The sequence below is a fragment of the Fulmarus glacialis genome, unplaced genomic scaffold (assembly GCF_000690835.1).
Source record: "Fulmarus glacialis isolate BGI_N327 unplaced genomic scaffold, ASM69083v1 scaffold5163, whole genome shotgun sequence".
Lineage (NCBI taxonomy): Eukaryota > Metazoa > Chordata > Aves > Procellariiformes > Procellariidae > Fulmarus > Fulmarus glacialis.
This window is the reverse complement of record NW_009203459.1, coordinates 17,600-44,265: the sequence shown is the minus strand read 5'-3', so window position 1 is coordinate 44,265 and position 26,666 is coordinate 17,600. Positions and strand designations below refer to the sequence as shown.

At 36.3% G+C, this 26,666-nt stretch overlaps 1 protein-coding gene across 1 annotated transcript in view; it reads right to left on the bottom strand.

The window, feature by feature from the left end:
• Nucleotides 1-2,259: 2,259 nt before the first annotated feature.
• The window catches only part of IBTK (inhibitor of Bruton agammaglobulinemia tyrosine kinase), a gene marked incomplete at its 3' end in the record, with an annotated part of 33,576 nt that continues 9,169 nt past the window's right edge, over nt 2,260-26,666 (bottom strand). The window contains exons 7-24 of the mRNA XM_009574634.1: nt 24,692-24,872; nt 23,317-23,440; nt 20,827-21,004; nt 18,447-18,624; nt 17,015-17,611; nt 15,605-15,691; nt 14,567-14,649; nt 14,437-14,474; nt 12,589-12,685; nt 12,094-12,195; nt 11,021-11,138; nt 9,347-9,407; nt 8,482-8,609; nt 6,604-6,716; nt 5,836-5,984; nt 4,949-5,112; nt 3,736-3,828; nt 2,260-2,418 (exon numbers count right to left, since the gene is read on the bottom strand). Coding sequence (XP_009572929.1) covers nt 2,260-2,418; nt 3,736-3,828; nt 4,949-5,112; nt 5,836-5,984; nt 6,604-6,716; nt 8,482-8,609; nt 9,347-9,407; nt 11,021-11,138; nt 12,094-12,195; nt 12,589-12,685; nt 14,437-14,474; nt 14,567-14,649; nt 15,605-15,691; nt 17,015-17,611; nt 18,447-18,624; nt 20,827-21,004; nt 23,317-23,440; nt 24,692-24,872 — 2,650 coding nt within the window. The remainder of the gene's footprint in view (nt 2,419-3,735; nt 3,829-4,948; nt 5,113-5,835; nt 5,985-6,603; nt 6,717-8,481; nt 8,610-9,346; nt 9,408-11,020; nt 11,139-12,093; nt 12,196-12,588; nt 12,686-14,436; nt 14,475-14,566; nt 14,650-15,604; nt 15,692-17,014; nt 17,612-18,446; nt 18,625-20,826; nt 21,005-23,316; nt 23,441-24,691; nt 24,873-26,666) is intronic.

The window sequence follows — 26,666 nt, the reverse complement described above, 5'->3', positions numbered from 1 at the left end:
CTGATGCCCAAGCAGCGATCCCCCTCCTCTACCAGCCCCCAGTTTATGTACTGAGCATGACGTCATATGGTATGGAATACCCCATTGGCCAGTTGGGTCAGCTGTCCTGGCTATGCTGCCTTCCAGCTTCTTGTGCACCTGGCAGAGCATGAGAAGCTGAAAAGTCCTTGACTAGTGTAAACATTATTTAGCAACAACTAAAACATCAGTGTGTTATCAACATTATTCTCCTACTAAATCCAAAACACAACACTACACCAGCTAATAGGAAGAAAATTAACCCTACCCCAGCCAAAACCAGGACACCTACTTTCACTGACCCTTGGAGGAATCCCAACCATCACCATCAGAATCACTACTTGAAGGACAAGTCATGCCACACTACCCTGAATTCACTAAACAACTGCCCATTTCAGATCAGACTGACATGATCCTTGACAGGCCCTGTAAAATACTAAAGCCCTTTAACCATAAGGCTGAATGTACTGCATGGTGTCCACTAGAGAAGCAAAGCTTGTTCTGGTGTCACACCAGAAATAGAATACCATTTTAGAATCAATTATTATCTGATTTATAATGCATGATTTTGGGATGATTACAACATACTCTCACAGTTTTTCCCACACGTTACTGACAAATATTTTGAGCACCAGCTCTATTTTACCATTGTTATGTTCTGGGATATTACTGTTATTACTGTGGTCTTAAACTAAGATAATAGCATACCAACAGACCTATGTGAAATCTCCAATAAATCTAAAGGCACTTCAAACTCAAGGTGCTGATCATAATAGCATCCATCCAAAAAAGAAAGATGAGGTAACAGATACATAAAATGGAGCAAAGAAGCAAGCAGTTCTAGATATTACCCTAAACCTTTTGACACAGAACGCCTCTCAGGAAGCAACTACCGCCAGGAAGCAGCCTACCTTTTCCTCAGCCAGCTAGTGATGTGATTTTTTTTCTCTCCATACACTCATTAAAGAGCTAGCAGGCTACATGTCTGTTTTGAACTTACAGGAGCATAGCAGAAAGGCAAAGATCCCAGCAGATGCTTACTATCCTTATTTCTGAAAGGAGCAACTAATTCATATAAAGGATCAAAGGAAAGAGAGCCAAAAGACACAAGAGGGAGACAACTCTAATTGTGGAAAATAAACCTATCCTTTGAAAGACAGACTCCTATTTTACTTTGAAATCTATCCAATAAAAAAGAAAAACTACTACAATAGCATTTAAAACAGCTAAATTGCCTAAAAAAGACTTCATTTAAAATAGTGTGACTGTGGTGGGTATGCAGCAAGCTTTGTTCCCACTGAGGCACAAACAAGTAAGCTCTAGAAAGAGGAGACTGACTCACAATTCTTCTAGGGTACCAGTACAGAAGCAAGCTGCAATAAAAGTCTAGACCTTCTTGAACAGGGAAAGGGGGAGAACTGCCCAACATTTACTTCAAGTTAAGAGCACGCACATAGGTATTTTTTCTGTAGTATAAACACATTAAATTTACATAGCTTGCAATTTTTACAGTTATGCCTTTATGCTTTCATCCAATACCAACTATAAATGTGATGAATAAAGCACGAATCAGGCTACATTCATTGTTGTAAACCTAGTTCATTGAACAGATGATGAACCATTTTTGTATTCGATACAGTGATACCAACTTGAACATTTAAATTGTGTGTAATCAGCATTAAAAGTAATTTTAATCCCATCATGCATCCTTCCACCATAAGAATTCTTAGCAGCATCTGTCACTCCCTCCAGCTCCTAGACACCTAGATAACTTTGTTATTTATAATTTCAGTCTATTTTTGTCTACTTATTCTAGCCCTTACCCCCAGGAAGGGCTAACATTTTTCTTTATGTTTTTGACAGAGGAAAAACAGCATTCATAATGGTTTTCAATAACCTCTTCCTGACTAAGTTTCAGAGCTTGTGCTCAACCTTCTTTTTCTATGCTTCACTTTGATACCATCTGCAAATACCACATCACACACAGGCAAGAACCAGATGGGATGCAGTCTTCTGACTCACTACAGCAAAATTTCAAAGAACTATTAAACTGCAACCACTACATTTCCCTGCCCTCTTTGAATTTCTAGATTACTACCAAATGTACATACAAATAGTTCAATGCTAGTCTTTTTAATGAACAGAACCTAGGCCATTTTTGTTTAAGAAACTGTTTCTAAGAGACTATTCAATGTAAAAACCCTCCACAGAAAAAGAAGTGATATTTGATTTGTAACATACCATGCACTTCCTAGTTTTGCAACTTTCGTAGGTGGGGGTGGTGTGGTTATTGGTGTAGTAGGCTCTGTGATGTTAGTTACTGATCCATTATCTTTTGCTGCCAAGGCAATCATTTTCCTTTGCTTCTGAGAAAGCTTGATTCCATGAGACGCCATTCTGCTATGAATTGATATTGCAAAGACAGAAGATGTAAGACCAGTGTCTTTTGAGATGACTCACCTTTAATCTTGCAAATTAAACTGAGAAACACTTCTTTCCTAGACCAAAATACTTTGTCTAGAGTGCCAAAAGGGCGGGGGCGGCTGGATGGCTGGGGAGCAAAAGGAGGATCAATGAATATCAAGAATATCAGAAAGAAAAGCATCATAAAACTATTCTTCACATATATGTCTACAAATGAAAACATGCAGAGTAGGAATCATGTCTCCAAAAGAGATGGACTACCACCAGATGAAGACTATTTTCTAATTTTGTGATTTTTTAGAGACTGTCAGAAGCTTACTCCCTTAAACCAAAAATATTCATGCATAAGAAATGTATACAACAGCATATAGCCATTTTTTCTATTTGTAATAATTTGTTTTCTAAGTTAATTGGATTCTTCAGTCTTAGCTGTTTTGTTCACAGCTTCTGAATCTACCTAGCCAGCAACCCTTTACTATTGCCACAATTCAAAGGTCATGAAAGTCATCTCCAGTTCTCTTCCATATGTCGTCAGCTAAAAACCAGTAGTTTAATCCACTGCCTCCAGAAAAAGTACATTTATCTCCCTGTGTCTTTGGGATGGTTCTCCGAGCAAGAACCATCCTTGCTTCTGTCTGAGGAAGAATTGTCAGTATCAACACATGGGTGCCGGGGGAGGTGCCACAATTCAAAGGTCATGAAAGTCATCTCCAGTTCTCTTCCATATGTCGTCAGCTAAAAACCAGTAGTTTAATCCACTGCCTCCAGAAAAAGTACATTTATCTCCCTGTGTCTTTGGGATGGTTCTCCGAGCAAGAACCATCCTTGCTTCTGTCTGAGGAAGAATTGTCAGTATCAACACATGGGTGCCGGGGGAGGTCAGAGAATGCGAGACATGAAACAAACTTCAGGATCAATTACAGTACTGGTCCACAAGTAATTTCCAAAGTGCTAGGGACAAGAATTAATTCTTTTTGGTTGGAAGTAGGAAAGCTCAGCAGAGCAGGCCACTGATTTAAGATACTAGTTTACTAGCTCGGTCTTTCACATTTCAACAGCTAAGACATGCTTTAGCAGTGTTGACCAAACAAGACTACAGTAAATAAAGGGATAAATTTTGTGTGCTCACAGAAAAACACCATAATGAACTGAAGTAAACAAAGCTGTTCAAAAACAAATAGGACAACTTTTCTCCTGCTTTTTTTAAACTCCGAACTGCCTGAACCACTAAGTAAATTCATAATAGCCTGGTCTATCACACTTTTCTTTTATAGATTTTGGTTTTTTACCAACCCTGAATTTGCCTTTGGCATGGTTCCACATTTCTGCATACTTTCTTCAATTTCCATGATGGTTCTTAGATCCATAGCAGGAGGGCTGGCAGGGCTAAATGAAAAATAAAAAGTTACCTTACAAGGCACTCATTTTTACTTACATTCCACAGTTCCAGCCTTCACTGAAATCCTCTAAATCATACATAAGATTGGTAACCGGATGTATAATTTATGTCTGTTTCCTCAATTATGGCAAACCTCAAATAGAATGTTTCTGACAAAACTTTTATAAATATATACATATTTAAAAGCACACTATAAAAATACTTTCAAGACTCATTGTACTATGAAACAAAAAGATGTGAACTATGATTACTTTAAAAAAATTAGATACCTAAATTCAGGATACTTGTTTAGTAGTCAACTGCTCATGCTAAGTATTAAAGAGGCATTGCTCACAGCTCTTTCACGAAGGTTGAATTAGATCTTTCTTTGAAGAACAGGATTAAAATTCTTTCACATGGCAAACAGAACACTACGCAAGTTAGAGCTCTGTACAAACACCAGTAACATTCTCAAACTTTAGGAATCAGTTTCTTGTTCACTAATGGTTTGTGAGCCTGGGAAAACTGTGGGGAATTATCGCTATGTGATTCCCTAAATCTTTAAACTCTTCTCTATTCAACCTTTATTGACAACTGTCAGAGACAGGACACCAGGCAAGACAGAATTTCAGTCTATTACAGTACTGGTGCTTTTTCATATGCAGATACTGCTACAGGTAAAAATTAATAATCAATTTTTTATTACTGCATCAGTTAAACCTGTGGTGTGGATTTTCATAGACCGTTTAAGTCTAAAGACATGGCTTAAAAATGTCAAAGTACAATGGTGCTTCTAATGGCTTCAAGCATGGTCTGATTCTACAAAAAACTGCCAAGTATTTAGCAAAGTGTTAACCAAGCAGGCCTTCTAAAAAAAGGAATTAGAAGTCCAGACTGGTAGCACTTAAAAAAAAAGAAAAAAAATCTAGCAATTACTTTTCTCAAAGAAAAATTTAAAAATGTACCAGTTTTATTAAACTACCAAAATCTTTAATTCACATGTCAAGTAATGTATCATCATTTTGAAGAGCAGGTAGCCTTTCAGTCTGAATAGAATATTATTAGCATTCACTACCAAGCGTAGAACAGTGATTATAAGCTAGGTAGGCACCACAACTATTACTCCACCTGAAACTGGCTGCTACCCAATTGGGAGAGCTTGCAGAGTTGTTTTTGGCACTGGGAATAGACTGTGGAACAGACTGTGTCAATGCTGATGATCCCTTGTATGACTTCATCTCCTTGTTAGGTTGAGAGGTTTTCATACCCTGACTGCATGCTTTGTCGTTCATCTAAAAAAAGACAGAAAAATGTTGAATAAATATTCTCACATTTTTTCATTTAGAAAAAAAAGACAGATGCTACAAACAACATGAATGACATGTGTAAGTGAAAAGATTTTAAAGGATACCTCAAAAACAGCAATAATGTAGCGAGTCCCTGATCAGTCTGCTATTTGTACCTTTTTTTTTCTCCCCGCTTCACACTTCATCCTGAATCATTTAAGTCCAAATATGCATCTCGATAGTGGAAAATTCACTCGGAGATGTTCACTTCTAAAGCTGTAACACTTAACATAGGCACAATTCTCTCAAAGTTATTTCTCTTTGCCAGTTATGCCTAAGTTATCCCGGACCATACTTCTGTCCAACTACAGTAGTCAAAGAACAGCAGGATTTTCCTGGAGTTTTTTGGCTTCTGAACTTCAGATTTGCTTTGCGTTTTAAATGAAGTAGATAAAGATTTTACATAATTGCTCTTTCGGTTTGAAATTTTCTGAATACTATGGTATATAAGAATTCTTATTATGGTACCACTTGAATAAATTACCCTTAGAAGATTTAATAAGGAATACTCATTTTTATTTGTTTTATCAGATGAACAATAACTACTTGAAGTTGTCTACTCCATTTTAAGGACAACAGCTTCTCAGAAACATTCCAAAATACAAACTCTGCTTTTGATGGACTAGATAAACACAAACAAATAAATTGCTAGGAACAAAGAAATCCAACCTCAGTCCTCTCTGGATGAAATCCTTTTGTGAAGTCGGGGGACTGCAAGTCTCTGGGGCTACCCACTCCTGCGTAACTACCTTCAGAATCAGATGTTAAGAGTTCTGGAAGTGATTCTACAGAGTTAGTTTTATCCAGTTTTACTGAGCCTAAGAAATAAGAAAAGAGAGCAGAACTATTAAATCATGAGAACCGGACTAAACAATGCTTAAAAAAAACGAAAGTTATTCACTCCATATGATAAATGCAAAATAACCAGAAGTTTACCTAGTCCAGTATACTAGATTGCAATAAGTATAAGCAAATTTAAATATTTTTTTCAGAATAGGATTACTCCCAGTTTTCTTTCTCTGTCTCACAATGTAAGTTTTAGGAAGTAACACTGACACTTTTCTGTTGAAAATGAAGGCTTTTACCATCTTTTCAATAAACAATGACTAATTTATGTTTTATATTCCATATAAAAAAAAAAACATATTAGCAGAACTGTTCCACTTATTAAAACCACATGGGAAAGTGTCCATTAACTTTATTTGATAAAATACATGCTTTTACAGTTTCTGAACTTTGGGCACAAGCTTAATATGACAAACATCCTTTCAAACAAAACTTAATCTTAAGAATCCACTATTCAAGTTCAACTATGGTGTTCACTAAAAAAGAAATAATCTTTGCAAGATTTCCTTAAAGTATAGAAATCACATTGCATTGCATATTAAACTTTATGTTCTTTTTTTTATACCTGAAAGGAACCTCTTTCCCACTGACCTGTAGAGGCTGGACTCTGAATAATATCTGATAGATTGTATCCTCCAGAGCTGTCGGACCGTTTTCGTGGTTTCTTTTTTGCCTTAGTTTTTGCTCTTTTGAAAAGGGCTTCCCTTTAAAAACAAACAAACAAAAAAAACCCAAGATGGATTAAAGCCAAAGAAATTGAGCCTCAGAACTGCCAGTGTCAATGTCAAGTTTTTCAGTCAGCAGCAGCAGTTATACTTCAAGAAGTAATACCTGGTCCCACCACCGGTTACTAGCGGCTTGTTCTTGCTCTGCTTATGCACTGGCAGAACTTAGTAAATGATTTGGGGAGGGGGCGGAAATCCAGGAAGAAGAGAAAAAATTCCTTCCAATCTAGATCTAGACTCTGGTCTAGTACACTGCACAAAGACTTCTGCTCAGACAGAAGATACAGCAGCTGCATAGGCTGGCACTGCCACCTAGGTCAGATTAAACCTGCTACACATCGCAGCAACTGACATAAAGCAAACTACATCCAAGTCTCCACTTTTTCCTCTCTTGATTTCTCCTAAATTAGTGAAGTTCAATAAACTCCACAGTTGGTCTCATTTTTCCCCCAACACAAATATTGCCACCAAGATAATACTACTTCCACAATAAAGCAGGTATATGGTCATGTTACCAAAGTGTCACATTCCAGTATATACCAGAAAGAGTGGAATCAAATAAAAGGCATCTTTCATTTTAGCAAAAGTACTAGAAATTCAGAATTATATGAATCACAGCTACAGTAATCCTATTTCTGTGGAATAGATTATGTGGAATAACTATATATGTACTTATTCATTCCTGCATCAATACTGTAATCTTACAATGCTTGCGGTTTTTTTTTTAATCCTTGAGCTGCCATATTCCCTAAAGGCTATCATCTAGCCTTTGAAAACACTGAAAGGCTTGAAGTCTAATACAAAATAGCTTCTCAGTTCCCTTGATCTACTAGTCCTTATCTGTACTAGTTCATTTAGCATAACTTTTCTTGACACAAGTGGTCAGAACAGTACACAATACTGCAGGTGAGGTCTCATCTGCACAGTGACATCATATTTCACTATTTGGAAGCATGTTACCAAGTCATCCTATCAAATTAACTTTTCATAGTTGTGATGACATAGTCAATTTCTCCAGTTTAAAAACTGCACCAAAAAAAGCAGTTGTAATTTTATTATTTGCTTGTCAGAGAAAAGCAGCATATTAAGTTAGTCTGACAAGACTTTACAGATTCTATTATTGCTCTCATTTCTATGTCTTCAGAACAAGTGTTCAAAGACAGAATACCAGAAGTCCACAAAACCACCAAGGCCAAACTACCTGATCTACAGTTGTTTGGATCACATTTTCTAACACCTCTTAAACACAGGTTGCTTGTTTTGTTATTCTACAGCCAGACAGTAGCCACTTTAAACTGACAGATTAAAAACTCATGCTACAAAACTTCGTATTTCACATGACAATTCCATTAATATTAAGAAATGTAGATTATCACAATTTTCCAGACAGATCTATAGTACATTAAAGTCTGGTTTTTTCTCTTTTGATTCAAATGAACTCCACAGTTGGTCTCATACATACACAGGTACTCTAATCACATGCACAACTCCCAACATTACTGTGAATGCTTGTTTTGCTACCTTTACTCACATGCTACTTCTAAATTGAAAAAAGTGCTCCACTGCAGCTCTGTAACGTTTTAAAATGCTTAAGAGAACTGAGAACAGTCTTTGAAATCTCCACTTCTCCTGTTTCTTAATACTTCAATTCTGAACCCAAAGGGAGTCAGGCACCATCCAAAGGAGGATAAGTACCATATAGCGCTCACCTAGTTAAAAATGTTGATGAAAAATACATACTTACTGAGAATTTTGTTCAGTATTCATTTCTTCCCTTAAAAAGACAAAGTTCTCTCCATCTTCAGGCTCAAAAGAACTTATGTCAGGTCCATCTGGATATGGAGTAATTACTCTCCTGACCATAGCCGGAATCTGTAGTTGTAAAAGCCGTTACACTAAGTTTCCCTTAAGTTGCATGCTAGCAAATATATGATCTCTTGTAAAACGACCAAAACTGACTGTCATTTAAAACACTTTTACAGATCAAGTAATTAATTATTTAACCAGCTTATAAACTTAAGTTACATCTATAAGCAAAACAGAAGGAGAATTATTTAAGTGACAGACTCAGAATGCACATGTTTCAGTGCCTATAATTCCTGACAAAAAAATGCTTCAAGGTTTTGAAAACATTCAACTTTTACTACTGTACAGTTAAAGAACACTGGATTATAATGTGCCTCGGTTTTCCCCTTTGCATTAAAGTTCAACTTTCACGTTATTTTTCTTACTGCTTTTAAGAACTATATGATCACCCTGAACTTTACACTGGAGAAGTTTAATTTGCTTTCTTCTCCTTTCTTCTAAGTAACAGATGCTCTTTTCCATAGGTTTTGCTTATGTTTTTTCATGCAACAATTGTTAATTACAGAACATTAAGACGTTTAATGTGTATAATTAATTAATTTAAAGGACACAATATTGTTGCAGCAGTGGCTACTGAATAATGAAATATGAGCTCCATGAGAGTGATAACAGCAGCAGCTAACCTTAGCTTTTGAGTCACATGTTCCACATTTAGCCTGTCATCAACAGACCCTGCAGGTACGTATTACTTATCTGTTCTCATTTTAAACCTGATCAGCTTACACTCAAGTTGTACAACTTACCATTTTCCTGTAATAAACAGAAAGATCCTTTACAACTTCATCACTTAAGACATCCAGAGTCCTAAAAAAATAAATACAAATTTATCTTACCAGCTTAAAAAAAAAAAAAAAAAAATCACATTAATGAAAAATTCAAATGAATGTTTTAGATGAATCTCACCTACAGGCATTATTACCTATTCATGGCGGTCACAGAGTCAGAACGAAGAAAATGAATACAAAATATAAACTAGGCAATACCCTTGTTGTAAGGCAGGATTAAACCCACAACCTTTCCAGACAGCCTACCTTTACTTAGGGCCACAGCCAATATGGACATATATAGTTAAGTTACCATGAACTGGCCATTACTTTACCTATTTCTGCATACTTTCAAGTCTTCCTGACATGTATTTAATACTCCAAGTCTATGCAAATTCTTCTGTAAAACTCAGCCACAACATCCCTTGATATTTATGCCAAAAAATAATACTACAGCAACAAACTTCACTCAACAGAACTGTCTTGCCCACATTAGCAGCCCTCCTTGCACAAAGCTGTCAGGTGTGTTGGATTAAAAGTCTTGCTACACAGTAATGACATTTTCAGATTTTCACTAAAATGCAGATCCGGTCTTAATTGTAGTAAGAATGTTGCATGTCCTTTCCAGGCTTAAGACAAAACAAATCTGAATTCAGAATAATACTTAAGACAATGTTACTAGATTTTCACTCTTCTCTCCAAAATCAAAGGTTAAAATGTTTATACTTTATATAAAGACATGAAGAGGAAAATTGCAAATATGAATGAATTCCTGTGTGATGCAAGCAGTTGTGTGACATAGCAATGAAGTGCTGGCATTCTCAACTGGTTCAGATCTCTTAGAACTTCTATAGGTAAAAGGAAGCATGACAAAAAGGCTAGGAGTGGACAGAGTGGACCAGTAATAGAGATGCATTTTTTTTGTTTGGTTGGGGGTTTTTTGAGGGGTTTTGGGGGTTTTTTTAAAGTCTTTGCTAGAAAAGAAGTTCAATCAGTGCTGATAAGGCTTGCTCTGAGAAGATGGTATGTACTCTGGAAGCAACTTGAAGCCCTGTCCAAAAGCATTAAGAGAAGGAAGGCCAGAGCACACCTTCAACTTCTTAGAACCCTAGCTGAAACATTGTGGAAAGCAAGGGTAATTAATTAATTTGTTCAGCCCTCACTGCAGACAGTTAAAGCAAAGAGACTACCAGAAGGCAGGCCCTCTTTGGAAAATGCACCAGCTATAATAAACCTACTTAAAATAAATTCAATTTGCATAGTAACTATCATATTGAAAACAAAACAAAACAAAACAAAAAACAAAAACCACCGCAGTTTTATGCATCTTCAAAAACAATTTAAAAAACCCAAACAAGATTAGGCCTAATGTCAAAGCCCACTGAATTCAAGAGAGGTTTTTCCCCTTAATCCAGGCTCTTCATGCCAGATTATAAACATAGGGGTTTGTACTATAGAACCGGTACAGTACGTACAGATATTTAACTAGTTTCTCTCTTCCTGTTCGGCAAAAAACGAGCCTCTCTTTAAACTAGCAGCATTCAGTTGCATTTTAACATTTAAGTGCTCCTATCAGTTCTTCCAACTCTTTTGCCTTTTTGGGATGTTTGAATTTAACAGCTAGTACATGAACACATTTGCATTCCTCCTTACCTTGCTTCAAGCAAAGCTGCCATATTGAGTCCTATGAACTGCAAGCAGGACAGTTTTAACTGTTCAGCATTATACATTGCTGAGAACTCCAACAGCTCGGCAGCATTCTTTAAAGTAACTGCAAAGAAGAAACACAACAAACTAAATCGGATAACGTGCTGCAATACCATGCAGCAGTTTTTAAGACATTGCACAGCGTGATCTAGTTATTAAAACATCATATAATTCTCCATTCCTAGAAAAAATGCTAATGCTCAAACGGCCATAAACTACAAGCAAGCTCCACATAGCTTCGTAGCAGCTTGAATGCAATGGTTGCTTCACAGAAATAGAAAGGCCCTACCTACAAACCTATCAGTTTCAATATATTGAAACCTAGCAGTCCAAAACAAAAGGGAAAAAACAAAGTTAAAAATAGCAAGTTTCATATACAGCATAAAAGTTCTTAAAGCTCCAAATGTTCCTTTAGCAGGGACAAAGAAAAAAAAGGGGGATGAAGGGGTAGGGAGCGGGGGAGAGAAAGAGAGAAAAACGGAAGTAACTAAGAAATGCCAAGCAAAAATTGTATGCTGACTTCCTGTATGAAGCTAAGCAGCAACACTTAAGTGTTTTCTAGGAGAGACAAATCTTCATAGCCATATAGAAACAGCACTGTGTCAAACAAAGAACTAGTAGAACTAAATACGAGGACAGAAACAGAAACATAGAATTCATTTTATCATGTTTGAAAGACAAGAAGTTTGAATTCAATGAAATAAAGGTTTTATAAAAGTTTTGTTTATTTATTGTAGTGGGTTTGGTTTTTTTTTTTTTGCTTTTTGTTTTTTCTACTTTTTTTTTCTTTTATGAAAGATCATGAGATGAAGACAATGATGCATGGAAGATTATGCTAACCTAGAACATCACCCAGACTAAAGAAGCAACTGTTAACAGCTATGCAATGAACAGCAAAAGGTAATCAGAGCAAAGGAATATAAGCAAATAATTCTGTAGTGACATGGGCAAGACCATTCACATCTAAAAAAAGTGGTTTTTATTCTCTAACCCTTTAAAATACAAGTGGAAGAACTCACGTTTTTCTGCAATGGCTACTTCACAGATTTCTTTGAGTCTGGATATAAGAAGTTGGTCTGCTACCACAAGAACATTACATATGAATTCCACATTTTGAGAGTCTGGAAAACAAAGCATCACGTAAACACTGTGGGCAAGTCAAAACTAAGTATAACACATACAGCTTCAATGAGATTTTACCAAAGGACAAATGTAATGGCTTTGCAAATTTTGATGGGATTTTCACAGCACTAGGAATAGCTTAAAAGAGCACAAGCAATCATTTTTTTGAAGCAAGAGAAGGAGGGAAAAGGAAAACTGCAGTTTGACAAACTAAAGAAAAGGTACAAAAAGGCCCGGGGTACAACTATCACCTCAAAATACAAAGCAAGAGTCACAAAAATTTGGATTTTCTACATAAAACTTCAATTCAAGCATATTAAGTATTGAATTTCTATTTTAAAAATATAAAAATTGCAGGAGCTATAGCTGAGTTGAAAATATATTAATGGCACCTTTTATCGCAAGAGCTTCATCTGTATACAGGTAATCTACAACTATCTGTAGTATGTCAGAATGGATTGGCATTTCCAGAGCTGAACAACAGGAAGCCTAAAAGGCAAAAGGATTAAAAAAAAAAAACAAAAAGAGTAAAAGAAGCTGACTTCTTGGAATAAAATACAAAACTAAGACAGCAATTATATTTAGCAAATGACTCATACTGAGGGTCACATTTTCAAAGTTAAACAATTATTAAGCATTTGCACAAAATCTGTTCAAGTTCTTCAATTAAGAATTGATTGTAGCAGAGCAATTAAAATCTGCCCAAACTTCTGAAATTTATTCCATGAAATTTTTATGCATGAAACAGTCCAGTTTGAGCATCTTCTCTAACAATCCTCCTTGATTATATTACTTTACCCACAATTGCCTAAAAGTAGAAGTACAGGAAACCCTATGCAAATACTGAACTGCTTTCCTTTCAACGTAAAAGATCTAGTGAAATCACAAGTTCCCATGCAAGAATAAAACGAAAGTAGCCATTACCGTTAATCCCTCAGAAAACAAGGTCCTCAGCAAACCCTCCATTTGAAGAACCATCTTAACCATTGAGGCAAAGCTTTTGTATGACCAAACACTAGCCATTAAATCATGTAATTGTCACCATTCAAGTTTATGCAACATCACTGCTTAACAACTTTGGTTTATTTCAGGTGGTACTGAAGCAAAGCTTTACACTAAAAGATTTCTTTTGCTTTAGAACATGCTACTGGTATTTCCCATTTGAAGTTGAAAAACCTGTTACAGACATTAAGATTTTTATACAACATCTAGAGCACTTGATTCACAAAATATTTACTCATGAATTTAGTATGATTTAGATTTACTTACGAAATAATAGATAACTTACGAACTACATACAACTGATACAGAAATCAATGATACAAATGGACATTCAACACTTTAAAAAAAAAAAAAAAATCAATCACTTGTCTCACAGTGTTTCGGATATGTTTCCTCAGCGATGACTGAGGGAAAGGCAGCACAGTAACTTAGAGGACAGGTAAAGTTCTGTTACGCAGCAGAAGAGAACTGCCAGTACTTTGCCAGGTTTTTAGATTTACATACTGCCAAAAAGCTATGAAAGTTGGGAAAACGCTTGCACACTGCTTCAGCTTTCACTCTCTGAAAAATGCTTCTCCATTTACACCTTTCCTCTCTTTCAACAAGCATTCAGATACTTAAACAGAGGCATTTAGTGAAATTACGATGTCCAGGAACAACCAGGGCATTGACACACCACTAGCAAATAGGAACCAAGACAAATGAAAGATCTACACCTTTTGAAGCAGCAGCTGGTGACCAAGTGGAATAGTCCTTGGTATCCTCTATTTCATTAACAGTAAGTCAACTACAGATTCTACACATTGACTCTCGATTCTGCTGTATCTTTCACTCAGTACATATGAAAAGCTATTCCATACTGCATACTATTTAAATTGTAAGATCTTTTACAGAAAGAAAATGAAAATTGATCCAAAGCAGTACCCCATAAGAACAGTCCAGCAGCTTTTATAAATCCATGAACTAGCTCAAAATAAACCTCTAAAACAAAAGTAATACTTTAATTTCCTTTGATATACATTATTACATTTATTACTCTCATTTAATACACAATCTCAATACTACAAATATAGAGTAACCAAAAATGTGTTGGTTTTTTTTTTCTTGCAAACAGGATCCAAGAATCCAGCCTTTCCTTTCCCCCAGTATTTAGGATATGTCATTCTAGAAAAAACTGAAAAGCTGTCACTTATTTGATCCAACAAAACATACTACCACACGTTTATTGGCAAGCTTACCTCAATCCATGAGCTGCTTAACATGCTGTGAAAATAATCTGTAAAGAAAGGCATTTCAGTTCAAGATGCAATAAAATCTCAGTTAAAAATATGACTTATATTATATGTATGTAAAAATACACACACATACCAAGTCTTGCACAAAGTACACACTTATGGCATGGGAATTCCTTTCCATCTAAAGATTTCAGGGTCACATCGCAGAGGTACGAACTAGAAGATATTTAATAGGATCAGAACTGTGACTGTTCAGAAGAGCTACAAGTTGTAAACTCTACAATAAATGCTTACTTTAGCAAGTTGGGATTTATCTTTTAAAATAAAACACAGCTGAACTTTAACAATATCATATAAAATGAACCTAAAAGTACAGGCACCATAGTTTCAAGAGATAAATTTTTTTGACCAAAGTTGAGCTCTCAAAATTCCATCTGAAGTATCTCCTTCAAAACACAGTCAATTACTGTTTCAAAACTGGTATGACCAAATAAATTAATTATGGCTAATTTTAGTCAATCTTAAATGGTCTATGTTAAGTTAGTTGTTTCTTTTACATTAGTAGCTACTATAACCTTTGACAATGCATTTTAAGAGTGAAGTAATCCAAATTCTGTGAAAAAGCTACTTTTATGCAATGTAGCTTTTACTACGTTAAGGAGACTATTCAAACCTTTGGGTGTAAATAACCCAATCACACCAATGGAATTAAAAAACAAACATCACTTTGATAAAAGTATAAGGAATTTTTCTATTGAAAGATATTCCAGAGATTTTTTTAATTAGAAAAAATATTATACATTTGCTTATTTCCAATCCATACAGTCTTATTGTCACAGCAAGCATATTTGCAAAAGTTAAACTGCTTTTGACTGGATTACCCACAACATTTCTCCTGGCATTAGTATTCTATAAGTTAATCCACAAAACACATTAATGTACAGCAAAAAGAAACAAAAATATACCACACACATTCTATCCCAGATTACTAATTCACAGATCAGTCTATAAGCATCTATAGAAAACTTCCAAACATGAGTTACTGTGAAAGAGACAACTGTACACTAGAAGTTAAAATGCAGCTGATCAACCTTAGCCTACACTTAACAGATAAAGAGATGACATAAGAGGAAGATGGTGGGGGTAGGGGAAGTTGATTTTAAAAGTTTACCATTTCTTCTGATTTAACTTCGGTTTGTTCCCATTCTTCTTGTTGACAACATTAATTTTTCCATTTTCTAACCTGACTCCATCCAACCTGCAAATCATTAACATTAGTAGTAAGTAATACAATTAGTATACAGTTCAAACCATTAAGAAGAACAGTTTCGCAAAGTAACAGCACTTCAGTGGGCTCATACTGTGAATATGAAAAAGGATCAAAATCATTCATCGCAGAAAACTAGAAAGGGCCAGTTGTTACTTGAAAGTCTTCACTGCAGATATAAAATGTAACTGACATTCTTTCCACATCTTAGCTATCTTATTTATTATCTTAGATGAAAGCTACACTGCTATAGTTAAGGCCAAAGTCCAACACCACAGGATCAAAAATCTAGGAGTTGTATGTACTGCTACCAGTCAGTTATTTGAGCAAAGACAAAGAGATGCGTGTTTCAGCACAGGCTTCTTTAGCACCCTAATTTATCAAGGAGGCTTGTGAATGGGATGGTAGAGACACAGGACTGCTGCTGGTGGAGTACAAAGCAATAGATTTTCAAAGGGAAAGTGCTTTAACATGGAAATTTTACTTGGGAACTCAGTCTTAGCAGCAGCTTCACATCTTTGCTGATTAATTTTAGTGTTTGTGAAAAATACAGTGAAGAAAACTGCCCTGAGAAAGCTCATTCCCTCCTTTGAAAGGAAAAGACAAATGCAGAAAAAAACCCCAACTGAGTAATACAGTTCTATAGAGACATCTGGTCTCAATTCCATTAGTTTCACCATGTAGCATTAAAAATGCATCAGTTAAACAAGAATTTAACTTTGCTTTGTGTTGTTTTACGCTAAATAGGTTCACTGTCTATGGAAAAACTGGTAGACTACGGACCACAGCATAGAAATTCATCAATCCAAAACTCAATTAGATCAGCTGTCTCTAACAAAACAAGTATTGATGTTTTATGACAGTCATTCTGGAGAGTCAGATGACTTGCATCAGATGTCAAGTCTCAGAGAGTTCATGCCTTAAAAGGTACACAGGACAGATGTTTTAAATACAAATGTCCAAGACGTTCTTGGACACAATAAAGGCCAACAGCACATTCCCATCATACAGAAGCCTATTGAAAAATGATGCTTTAAGTACATAATCATGCTACAGAAGTCTGCTTCTGACATTATTCAAAAAGGTCCTACATGCTTTCTCTTAGCAGAGAGCATGGGAACAAACTGATGTTGCTTTAAAGAGATGACATGGTGCGTGCTGTAAATACTTACAAACAATAAAACAAGCAAAAAAAGGCAAACTTATCAACCCCAACTAGCCTTCTACTTTAATAACAACTGAAGTTAAATCAGTTTACATAAAAACACTCAGTGAAGAGCTTGCCAGAATATAAATGCACTTCCTTTCACCTACCTTCCACTTAAATTGCTGAGTCCAAACTTCTTTGCAGCACTTTGCAACATTTTTATGAGGTTAGCTTCTTCACCAACAACTTTACCTTTTTTAGATTTGCTCTTCTGTTTTTCATTTATAACTTGCACTTGATTATTTCTATAGATCTCAAATGCAGACTTTCCATTAACATTTTCATCAAAACTCATTTTGCTCAGGTTAGAAATTAAAGTATCTTGATATTCTTCCGATTTTCCTTTATGCAGGATTTTTGGTTTACAACCATGAGTCAAAAGATCACAAGTATCAGTGTATATGAACTGCAGAAGGTATGCAAACAGATCTGGATGAACTTTATCTATTACATAAAGATCACATCCAACAGCATCTTCATCTTTACGGTAGACGTCTGGAGTGTCTAGCTGGTTGTCACTGGAAACAAACAGCTTCTTGAAGAAGTCGGAGCGTACAGCCAAAATGTATTTGTGCACGGGGTAAGTTCTTGTGCCAATCTGAAAAGTCACATCATGGATGCTGTCCATTTCATCTGTTTCATCTAACAGTTTGCCAAAATCCTCTCCGAAACTTGACAATGACACATTTGGAATTTCATAGAGACTAGAACAAAATGAAATCCATCAAAAAAAAAAAAAACCCACCACTATTTACAAGCTCCATAAAATTTTACGTAGTATCTTTAATGAAGAGGGTGAGGTTGTTTCCATTTGGTTTGTTTGGGGTTTTTTTACATTGCTGGACTACTGAACATTTCTTGTCCTATTCTTTACAAAAAGAATTAATAATATGGTATTTAGGCAATTAAACCACATATGTAAGATCTGTCTAGCTTCAGAATATCAAATATAGTATTTTGTCTTTATAATGTAGCCAGTAAATATGTATTATCAGAACTATCTTATCTTCATCTCATTTTTCCAACAAGAAAACACAGAAATATTTGCTGTATTTCATATTACAACCCAAAGCAATAAGAAAAAAAAGCTAATATTTACTTATTGGAAACTATTATGAGTGCAAGGCACACGGTTCAGTATTCTACTTATTCATTTTACTTTAAACATTTTTTCCAAACAAATAAAGATCCACTTTGCACTTTTATTTAAAAGCTGATTATTGGTGATTACTAAAGGGGTGAATTTCTAAAGTAGTTAGAGCTCAGTGTGTTAAGAAATGCATCGCAAATGCTTGCCTTAAACACTTTAGATAAAACACCAACAGTATCTATACTAATTATGCAAATATATAAGCTGAGGTCTTTGGGTAACTTCAACACAGTTTTTTACTAACAAGTGCTTTCTCTAGCAGTATGGACAACCACATTTACTGTGACTTCTGTATGAGCCAGAAAATGGTTTTGAAAAGCAGAACGATTTAATTGCAATCACACACACAAAAAAGAGAAAAAATACAGCTGTTGATATTTTAAATATACCTTGTTTTAGGATCTGACTGTAAAACAGCAAAATTGCAACCGTTAGGATCGGTGGCAATACTAACAGCTCGGTGGACAAAAGTAAGCTTCTGAAGTCGAATTCTTTCATACACACTGTTTGTATCATGTTCACAAGACACATCACATGAAGAATTCTGAAGGCTCGATACAAGTTCTGCTAAAAAAAAAAAAAAAAATTGAAAAAAAAAGCACAGAAAGGTCCAGCTAACTAAAATACAACTGATAAAACAAAAAGGCAAGATTTATGACTTCTGTAAGTCCATTGATGGAGTCACTGAGTAAGGCTAAATTATGCTGAAGATTTCAGCTCGCTTAATTGAAATGCAGGAAGACATTTTAAGAATAAGACTTTACATTACATATAGGAGAGTTTTTATCCAGAACTTCTGTGGAAGTGTTTTGCCACTTCTTCATCTAAGGGAAAACACTCCATCTAACATTCAATGCAACCTCCTGCGGAATGAAACAAGCTATGCATCAGTGTACAGAAGTGCAAGATTGTTTTCTTCTCCTGTCATATCCATTATGGCAGATATAATACAATTGCCTTCAGACTTCATCTTATATCTGTTAAATTATACCCAAACTAACAAAATACTATTGAAAAAACATGATATTCTCCGAATACTGGATTATTTTTCAAGAACTGCATAACGTTGTGCTGGTTGACAGCCGGCTGAACATGAGCCGGCAGTGTGCCCAGGTGGCCAAGAAGGCCAATGGCATCCTGGCCTCTATCAGAACTAGTGTGGCCAGCAGGAGGAGGGAGGTGATCGTGCCCCTGTACTCGGCCCTGGTGAGGCCGCACCTCGAATCCTGTGTTCAGTTTTGGGCCCCTCACTACAGGAAGGACACTGAGGTGCTGGAGCGTGTCCAGAGAAGGGCAACGAAGCTGGTGAAGGGTCTAGAGAACAAGTCTTCTGAGGAGCGGCTGAGGGAACTGGGGCTGTTTAGCCCGGAGAAGAGGAGGCTGAGGGGCGACCTCATCGCGCTCTACAACTACCTGACAGGAGGTTGTAGCGAGGTGGGGGTTGGTCTCTTCTCCCAAGTAACTAGAGATAGGACGAGAGGAAATGGCCTCAAGTTGTGCCAAGAGAGGTTTAGACTGGACATTAGGAAAAACTTCTTCACTGAAAGAGTGGTCAGGCCTTGGAACAGGCTGCCCAGGGAAGTGGTGGAGTCACCATCCCTGGAAGTGTTTAAAAGACGTGTAGATGAGGCGCTTAGGGACATGGTTTAGTGGGCATGGTGGTGTTGGGTTGACGGTTGGACTTGATGATCTTAGAGGTCTTTTCCAACCTTAGTGATTCTATGATTCTATGATTCTATGAAATACATGCACACCATTCACCACATTCATTAAAACCTCTCAAAAAACCAGAAGCTCTCATTCATTACAAATCAGTGACGAATATCAACTAGACACTCAACTAGTCAACAGGTCTGGATTCTGAAGTTTCCTTGAAGATACTAAAACTACAAAAAGAACAGCAATAAGCAGAAAGAAGAGAGTGCCTACAGATACATACCAGCACCAGGACAAAAAAGGCAAAACGGAGATGGCGTTTGGTGCCTCTGTAATGAGGGAATTACTATGTGATGTGTAGAATAAAAGAAAGTAGCAACAGAGTAAAACTAATATGCAACTCTACATTGAGCAATAGAGGAAAGATTTTTGCTGTGAAAGAATGCAAAAATGGACTAATAAAACTAAAGATGGAATCTTGGTATCAAAGGAAGTAGAACTGCAACATAATACTATAAAGTTCAAATATATCCCAGGTTGGAAGTAAATCCATTTCTATCCATAGAGTTTTAAGACTCCTACATGAACAGAGCTGACAGTTTCCATTAAAATCCTGTCCTATAGTAGACAGGTACCTTCCTCGCAGAAAAACAATCCATCAGGACCTACTCTCAGCAATATGAGCCAAGTTAATAAGGTGGAAATTGCTCTGGTGCCTGTATTATGCCCAGATAAGGATCTGGGAAACATGATAAGGTTTCACAGACTTAGCAGTCCAAGCAAGTACATGCTCCTTCTTTTGTTCAATGCCAGTCTCTTAGGACTGGCCATCTAGTATGTGACAAGATCATTACACTGGAGCCTTGTGCTACTATTACTCTTCAGAAGTACTCTTATTCCTGGAAATCTCCACCTGAAGGTTAACTGAAGGCTGCAAAGTAAGTAAATCTTGGTATTATTGAGGAAAGAGAAGAGTGTGGTCAATGCTACCAACCATCAGCCACAGAGGAAAGAATGAACTCGGCACACAATACTGTTAGAGACTGTAAAGATTCGATTAAACTTTTATAGTTATTTGAAGTACTAAAAAACAATTAAGAAATCACAGCTAACCTTTCTTTTCTGAGATTTTCTTCCCTTCTTCCAGCCACTTCCCTGTAAAGGCTTCACCATCCTGCGTGACAAACATTATTTCATTCCTATTTAAAGCAACATCGGACATGAAGACTTGCCGGCCATACACCCAACGACACTGCTTCATAGAGTTGTTAGATGACTTCCAGCAGAACACCTATAATATAATTTTTTTCAGAGAAGGAGAAATCCTCATATCATATAAAAGCAGTTACATATTACACACTACATTTTTAAACACAATAACATATAATCTCAAAGTTGCATATAAAAGGAGAAAGATATTCCTCAAAATTATATCCTAAAGTGTCATGAGCACCTATTACAACAAACCCACAAGTAAAACAGGGAAAATCTATTATGATATCAAGATCCATTTGCCCATGAAGGGTATTTGAAAAGCTTCTCTGAATATTCAAACATCTTCACAGCAGTCATCTATAGGACAGCTTTTACTGACATCTCAAAAAGGACAGCAAAAGGTGTCATCAAGTCAAGAAACAATTTTAGTCTAGTTCTTAATTTACAGATTTGTCTAACTGGTTTGCTTATAAATCAGATAAAATTCAAAGTTAGCACACCAAAAATTTAAACCATTTCCTCCGTTTTTGTCATACCATTAGTTTGACAAAAATCTCAAGTTTTTCTGTACCAGCCAAGGTTTTGGAATGAAGATCATGACACAAACTTCAAAACATTTAACAGAAACATGAAGAACTGCATGCACAGCAGGACCCCAACAAGGTATAGTGTTGATGTCTGAAAGAAGTTAGCATGAAGCAACAATCCCATGCAAGGTAAAGCCCAGATGTGGCATTAGTGATGCTAAAGTTGGGCTTTTGTCTTCTCCCACTGAAGGACTTGCACAGGTCTGCTAACACCCACATAAGGAGGGGACAAAAGAATTTGAGTAACCTATTTCTTTTCCCCTCTCTTGAGTCCTACAGAATCACAGAATGGTTGAGGTTGAAAGGGACCTCTGGAGGTTATCAAGTCCAACCCCCCTGCTCAAGCAGGGCTACCCAAAGCCAGTTGCCCAGGACTGTGTCCAGACAGCTTTTGAATATCTCCAAGGATGGAGACTCCACAATCTCCATGGGCAACCTGTGCCAGTGCTCGATCACCCTCACAGTAAGAAAGTGCTTCCTGATATTCAGATTGAGCCTCCTTTGTTTCAGTTTGTGCCCATTGCCTCTGGTTCTGTCACTGGGCACCACTGAAAAGAGCCTGTCTCTATCTTCTTTACATCTTCCCTTCAAGTATGTATATACATTGATAAGATCCCCCTTGAGCCTTCTCTTTTCTAGGCTAAACAGTACTCTCTTAAAGAGGGTACAGTCAAGCCAGGTCAAGAAGCACTGATTTAGGAAACAGAAGTATTAAGATTCCATCCCTCTCCTCACTCAATAATTTATAATGCCTAAAAGCATTAAAGATCCCAGTATTTGCCAGTATTCAGCATGGAAAGATATGAAATGTAGGTTGACATAGTTCTACTGATGCAGGAAGACAAAGTAGTTTCTTACTGCTAGAGCAGTGTCCCAAAGATGTTGAAGGGGCACTACCAATACTACGGATGCTAGAGGCTAAACCTCACATGAACAAATACTGAACTGGAAGTTTATAATCTCTGACACAACTAATGACCTAATAAACAGATAAGATCATCCCAAAACATAATTCAGTTAAATGCAAGGAAAGCAAAGGAAATACCCACACTGCTTCCTATTTTGATATACAAGCTCAGTTTTTAACATTCTTTAAGAAGGCAGTATTTCAGTACCAAAACCTTTTTGTAAACACCACTAGATGGCGCTGAAGGTTTAGATCTCCTAATGAGCAGATCTAGAAAAGTCTGGGGTTTTGAAGGGTCCTATAAACTGTTACTCTATGAAAGAATGAGGGAAGAAAACAATAAATCCGCCATAGTATTCCAGTTTTAAGACAACACAGTATCTACACTTAACTATAAATACTAAGCCACTGACCAACTTTTCAAGAATTGAAGGGACATCTCATCTAAAAAACAGCTGCTTTTCAGCAAAGGCACTAAAACTTCAAGTCCAGAGACTACTTCTGAGACTATTTCTGGAGGGCGTAAAGATGACTGAGTAGGTGGGGTGAAAGGAGAGATGGCAAAAAAAAACAAAACAAAAAACCAGACCATATACACTGTATAACCACTTATGTATGTAAAAGTAAAGGAGTTTACACCTTCACTGAAAAGCCGTTAAGATGTTCACAGATTTAAAAATAAACTACTGTACGTTACTTTGGTAGTCTTATCATAGCCCTTTAAAAAAAAACCAAACAAACACCAAAAAACCCCACGAAACCACTAGCAGCTCTACACAAATGAATTGGGTATTTTCTACGCATGATTTTGACCTGTCAACTTCTTATCTTTAAAGTTCGATTAATCAGTACGCAGCTTGCTATGTAATTATGATTTCTAAGGACACAACTTACTCTTCCAGCTTCATCCAGCGCTAAAATGCAAATCTTCTGACCCCCATTTTCTTTAAGATGCTGGGTATCTACCTTATATTCCAAATATCCACCATTAACAAGAACTTTTTTAAGGTTCAGCTGTCTGAAAGAACACAAAAGTTTAAATTAGTGTTTCTTCATTGTGTATCGATGTTGCTTCTATGACAGAGTTACCTTTTTCACTTAGAGAAGCAGCAAAAAAAAAAAAAATACACAGTTGAGGTAGTGACACTGAAAAATTACTTAAGTTTAGTTTCTCCCCACTGGTATTACTAACATAACTGCTAATAAAATACTATTAGTAGATTGTAATTCTTGCTTTGCTTTTAAGTAAGTCACATCATATCCACAGGTTCTTCACAAAATTCCGTAAGTGAAAACCAGTATATGATTTACCTTTGATGTTCAGCATTCCAAAAATTATAGCTGTATAAATTTAATTTAGCTGTTTGTATTGAAAGACCTATCCTATCCCAGTAGGCTGTTTCTCAGGTTTTTGGTGGGTTTTGGTTTTTACCTGATCAAAACCATGCAAGTTATCTCTTTTCAGTTTCTTAGTATAAGAGCACAATACATGGTATTAAGTTTCTCCAAGTGCCAGCACCTTCACTTACAACCATGTAGAAAATGAAGTATAAAATAATCATTAAACTATAACATGTCAATAAACACTGCTAGAATTTGAAGTGAAGCTGAAAAGCTAACTGGGAGTTAACTGGGAAAAAATGCTAATTACCCCTTCTAATCTGTTACTGTAAACTAAGTAAGAGAGAATGGGATCAAATAATTTCCTAAATTTATGAGTCATGGGCCCAGTTTCTTCAATAGATTTTACATCCAGGTTTTAGCATATGGACCAGATGATGTCAGAGGGTTCCCCTTGCAACCTAAATTACCCTTTATAACATACTATATCCACACATTAATTATGAAATTCAGACCCCAAATTACTGATTCAAAATCATAACAACATAACTAAATAGAATAGCAGATCTTCAACACCTCTACCACATGCATTTATACAAATTCAGGCTAACAGATGAACAAAAAATACCAGTTTCAATATTTTTAAACCAATGGCACAAAATATTTCCTCTTAGGATGTTTTTTTTAAGTATCTTTGGTAAACAGCGAGTGGCACCTTAGCTTCATCTAATAACAAAAACAAATAAACAAGCAAACAAAAAAGATAGCTGCAGTTCATATGAAAGAACTGCAAATGACGAAAACTCTGGGGAACACTGCACTATCTCTACTTTATGCACAAAAGTCTTTAAAATATCTTGCAAGTACAAGACTACAGTGAAATCTTCACCAATTGCTCTTCATGACAAATTAGAAAAGTAACACATACTTCGAAGCCATCTTTTTGCACTGATAGTCTGCAAGTAAATAAATATCTCCTCTTTCAGTAACGCATACTGTAGCACCATCGCTTGCAGAGACCAAGGACACAGAGATATCTTTATGGTGTAGAGCAGAAACTTGGCGAGGTGCAGTTACACATTTTTCTCCATTAGGATCCAGCAGATAACCTAGAAAATACAACACACCCCAAAAACATTATTTGCCATTCCACACATTGTGCATTTAAAGGACACTTTACTACACTACTTTGAAGAACCTTTAAATTCTAAAAGATTTTTTAGGTAGTTAGATAATTCATCTTCAAAATAATTAGACAGATAAGAGATCCACCACACATACTTGTTAGTTCACCACAAACACCAGAAAACATTCAAGATTTGATACACAAAAAATGAAATAAGGCATATTCTACAGGGAAAGCTATTTAATGTGGTTAGACTCCATAGTGGTACTGCCTTTGATTCCAAAGAAAGAACGTTTATTTGATCATATAACAGTTCAAGACACTGGAAATACTATCACACTGGCATAAACTATAGATTATTTCAGACATTGGAAGGTAGATACCAAACAAGCTTATCATAAAAATTACTGTAAGTGCATGTAAGCATGAAGGTAGGCAGTTAGGTGAAACAACAGACAAAGTTGGAGCTGTAATGCAAGGTCTCTGAAAACATACTAAAAAAAAAAAAAAAAATCAGGCCACTGCTGCTCTGCTGCATCAAGAAACCTAACACAAAGAATCTCATACATAACATAACCCTGCTCTGTGTACACTTATGTCTGCACCACAGAGCAGATCAGGGTACAAATATCCAGGAACAAGCAGCAGAGCTACTTCTAAAGCTGGAAGCAACCTTGCCATATGACAGTGCACTGCTATGCCCAAACATCTTAAAGAGGCGAGGTTTATTACCAAAGGTCTATCACAGCGCCCAGCTGACACAACTATACCGCTTACGATCCAATTACGTCTCCATATGGTACTGCAGTGGGCCATGTGCACACCAGAATAATCTCAACAACAAAAGCAACCACAAAAAAACTTATATGATGGGTGCATACAAAAAAAACCAAAAGCAAACAAAAAAACCCCAAACATTCATTAGTCAGATACTTCTCTGATAAAGACAATTTTTTTTTCACATACCTTTGCAATCTTAAATAGGAACACAAAAAAGTGTCTGAACCTGATGCCAGAACAGATGCAGATTAACTGTAAGTACCAGAGCTAGCTAACAGTTTTGTTTGCACACAGATACAGAACTGCGGAAATGCAAATCCAAACCAATATTGCAATACCTGTTTATTAAAAAAGACAAAAGCAATTAAAATATCCCATTCATACAATAAATCAAGAAGTTCACTAGTTGGTAATACATTTTTGTTAGGTTCTTTCTTGACGTTAGAATAATACTGAGTTAAGCAAAGATTCTGGTAATGGTATTGTTGAAAAAAATTCTAGATATGGGCAAGCATTTCAGTTTAAAAAGTTAGCATGGAAAAAGTTATCAGTAGTATGTTTATAGTGCATGGTGAAAGAAGGACATAGGCAGGAGAGCTGAATGCTAGTTTATAGTTTATTAAGGGCAGTACCAGCCAGACTGCTGGAAGGAGACAAGCAAACCTTGGGGTAATCTGCAACACAAACAGCAACATTCTGTTTCCTGAAAGTCTTCAGTAGCAGGACCACACAAGATACATGCAAGACGAAAGAATTATAAAGAGTTCAAATAACAGAGCTAAGTCTGGCTAGCTCCCATCATCTCAAAATGTGAAAGCGACTGGTGATAATGAAAAATATTCTTCAAAAGAAGTGTGAAGGGATGATGTCATCAAAAAAAAAAAAAAAAAAAAAGAGAGTGAGTAGAGAAAGCTTTAACCAGGCTTCTGTTATAAGAAGCAGATGACAGCTTTAGTATGAATAACATCTTTTAATGGCTGGGTTTTACTTTCACAAT